We start from the raw sequence: 3,735 nt of genomic DNA on the forward strand, positions 1-3,735 counted from the left end.
GGATCGGTACCTTTTATGTTGAACTATTTATTTATCTGCACCAAGTTTGAACTATGTTGTGTGCTAGATAATTTCTATATGCATGCGATTTTTATATTGAAATTTTTAAGTTTGAATTGTCATGTTTGAAATCACCATTTTTAATATGGTTTATAAATGTTTATGTTTGAATTTTAGTGGTGTGATATAAAGGATATACATGAAGAATAGGCTGAAATACAAGAGAAAAAGAAATAGGAGCTGAGATCTAGAACTTTTGCTGGAGTTTGGTGTAAAAAAAATAGAGCCCCCAAAAGTAGAGAAAGCTCCTACTTCCTGAGTAGGGACTCTTACTTAGAGACTATTGCTGGAGTTGCTCATTAATGGATCCAAATAGACTTTTGTTCACAATCAGACAAAAGATGCCATTAGCACTAATGGATCTAAATAGACTCTTGCCCACAATGAGACAAAAGATGCCAATAAGGCATTCAGAGAGATGAGCAACGTTTTGGACCACAATTGCACCATTCAGTGACTATTTCTGTCGTACTCCATCAGATGATAGATTGTGACAATGATGCACAGGGCACAGATCCAAGAACAAGAACACCTCACACAAACTACTCAATGACACCACCACTAGGGCTTAAACAAAGTTAACCACACGATCCAATTAGGTCACCCTGACGCTAATCGCAATTTGTGCGACTTTGTTCTTGGTTCTTAGTCAGTCAATCTTAAGGTCGTTATGAGGATGCACGCTAATTACGTGGCGCTAAATGGATGGATGCCCTTCGATCGTCTTGCATGTGTGTGGCCATGCGAATGCACGCACGCACGCCCATGCCGGACCGGGGGTCAGAGCCTGACGAAGAAGACGGCGAGCTCGGGCCCCGTGGTGCCTCCCTGGGGCGCGATCATGTAGATCGACTCCGAGTCCCGGGACCCGATGAAGTGGTCGAAGCAGCCGCGCAGGTACGGCACCTCGTCGTCCGCCGCCGCCGCGTCGGCCGGGGGCGAGGAGCACCTCGTCCCGGGGAGCACGCCGGCGCCCATGGACACCGCCCGCAGCGTCTCCATCACCGTCAGGTCGTCGTCCGTGGCCTCGCGCCGCACCGCGTACCCGGTCTTCTTGCCGTTGCAGAACATGGTCCACGCCGGCTCGTCCAGCAGCGGCGGCGCGTGGGCGCCTCCCCCACGCTTCCGGCGCGTGCCGGCCTCGGCGTCCGCGGCCGCCGGGCGGCGCTCCGTCTCCAGGACGATGCGCGCGCCGGCCGGGTTGCCGAGCTCGCGGAGCAGCGCGTGCGTCTGGAGCGCGAGCTCGACGACGAGGCTGGGCAGGCAGCGCGGCGTCTCCTGCAGCGCCAGCACGACGCGGCCCCGGCGGTGGCCGTAGAGCGTCCCCGTGAGGCGCCGGCACGGCCGCGTGGTGCCCGAGAAGGACGCGCCCTTGGGCACGAGGCGGGAGCCCGCGCTGCTGGTGGCGGAGGACGAGGACGAGGCCGACGACGATGCCGCAGCGCTGGCCTCCGCCGGCGTGCCGACCTGCAGCCGCCCGCACCGCGGCGTCAGCGTCAGGACGGGGATCGCGTGCCGCAGCTTCTGGAACAGCCGCGCCGGCCGGGACGGGCCGCCCCGCCCCTCCCGGTGCCGCCGCGACGGCACCTCCAGCGACTGCCCCGGCGCGCGCGGCGGCCTCTGCGGCGCGCCGCCGCGGCCGTCGTAGCTGGCGCGGCCGTCGAAGGACGAGGTGGACGAGGACGTCCGGGTGCTGTCGACGGACGGCAGGCTGTCGCGGTGGCTGTGGGTGTCGTCGCTGGGGCGGCCGGGGGTGGGGTAGATGGCGAAGCCCATAGACGCGCGCCCGGCGCCGGCGAGGCGGGCGTCCGACGACCGGTCGGTCGACGCAATGGGCAGCCGTGCGAGGCGGCGGTGCGGTGGGGGTGGCCGTTAGTTATCCTGTGGCGGGGGACGCGTGATCTGGAACGTACGGGCGGCGGTTACGCCTATCGGGTCGTCGTGCTCCCTGGGGCTGGACGCCGCCTGGTTTCGCGGCTCTACCATTTTGGGGCTCCTCGTTTCTCTCGTGTGCCGTCTGTGCTCGTGTTGCTGAGCTCAAGGAGCACGAGTACAACAACCATGGCCACCATGGCCGCGTGCTCTGCTCGAGGAGGTGCTCAGTAGAGTTTACCTTCTTACAGATAAGCCCAACAGCAGAACATGCATTGAGCAGTGATCGATCTAACAACATTCAGATAAACGAGCCATAAAAAGCGCAGAAACAAAACAGACTGAGACCAGAACCAACATTTCCAGCGAGCAAAGGTTTGATCGCTGGTCTTTGCTCCAGTGGTAGCCGACATGCCCGTCAAGAGTAAGACGCCTGTGATGACTCCAATCTTGAGGATTAGCCGGCCTAGTTTCTCGAAGATGCTCATAGGGTTAGGATTCTATGCATGTATTTATAGGGATGAATGTGCATGCGTATATGTAAGCGTCTGCGATTATGTCTGTACTGCATTTCGCAAAAATAAAGCTAAAGGTTATTATTTACAGCCTCCCTAAAAATGAGAACTATCAAAAAAGGCATATATGGCTAAGAAAAAAAGGATCACAGGCAAGGCAAAGTCTGTTCAAGTCTTTGTATTTTGGTTCGTTAGGACGACAAACATTTGACCAACAATTATTGTGTAATTCTTCAATGACACAAGGTTGATGTCATTAGATCCATGTGTTCAAAATCCATTCTTATGAGTATACTTTTGTGTCACCTAAGTAAAATATGAATAGAACAATTCTTTGGTCAAATCCTTGTTTTTCAGGAAACTAAATATGACTTTTGAAACGAGCAAAAGAAAAAGATAGGATAGAAAAATTCGACAAGCACACAGCAAATGTGGGCCTAAATTTGGGTGCTCGATGGGCCTGAAGCCTGGGCGCACACATTTGGGTGGGCTTCGTTCTATGTTACTAGTTGCACGCACAGAGACTTTTCTCTTCTCTAGTTCAGTTCAGTCGCGCCCTGTCAGAGTTCACGGACTGTTGGTTTTTATTGCCCCGAATGACACGGAGCAGAGCTCAGCCCGTCAGCCGTGATGTCGACTGCCGGGTGCGTGTGAGCGTGTGATAAATGCACGGGGTTTCCTCTGGTCCTGGAACGCGTCCCTTGCTTAGACCCATAGCTTGTCTTCTTCGATCTGTATCTCAAAACCTATACAAAGAAAGACGACGCGAGCAACATCTCCGTGTGGCACTGCAACAGGTTCACTCGTTGACTCAGTATTCAACTAACCCCTGCGTCACATGCTCACATGGCTCTGAGAGTGGTCGTTGCATGGTCGATCTTCTGCTGACTTGCTGGAAGTTCATTGGACGACGGCTTGATCATTAGGTATAGCTGCTGCGTGCTGCCTGCCATGGCTTATTGGCAACTTGCAAGCATCGTCATTGGACGGCTAGGGCTAGCTGAGACTGAGACCAGGCCTCGAGTGAGGTCGTCAGTCAGTGTTGCCGCTCCGACGTGCGCGTTCACAACTCTGAAAGCCACGTCTAACCGACGGGTCTTCGGTAAACACCACGTAACCACCAGCTAGGCCTCCGATCCCCTCTTGCCAACGATCCAATATATAGGATACAAAGAGTGGCAGCAGCGCTCTATCATCACCAGCTACATCCATTGAAAAGTAAGAGGGACCAAGAAATCGAGCCATCAAGCAAGCTCGACGATGCATCATCTATCCGAGTCCGAGCAGC

General features: G+C 54.7%; 1 protein-coding gene across 1 annotated transcript; it reads right to left on the reverse strand.

The window, feature by feature from the left end:
- Positions 1–501: 501 nt before the first annotated feature.
- Positions 502–2,417, reverse strand: LOC112897532 (protein MIZU-KUSSEI 1-like). Its single transcript, XM_025965843.1, has one exon. It carries the CDS (start codon positions 1,834–1,836, stop codon positions 841–843), a length of 996 nt encoding a protein of 331 aa, XP_025821628.1. The 5' UTR covers positions 1,837–2,417; the 3' UTR covers positions 502–840.
- Between the last annotated feature and the right edge of the window lie 1,318 nt (positions 2,418–3,735).

The sequence above is a fragment of the Panicum hallii genome, chromosome 6 (assembly GCF_002211085.1).
Source record: "Panicum hallii strain FIL2 chromosome 6, PHallii_v3.1, whole genome shotgun sequence".
NCBI lineage: Eukaryota > Viridiplantae > Streptophyta > Magnoliopsida > Poales > Poaceae > Panicum > Panicum hallii.

Bases quoted from the DNA above. Each gene is read 5' to 3' on its own strand.
- LOC112897532 (XM_025965843.1), bottom strand. From the start codon at position 1,836: ATGGGCTTCGCCATCTACCCCACCCCCGGCCGCCCCAGCGACGACACC.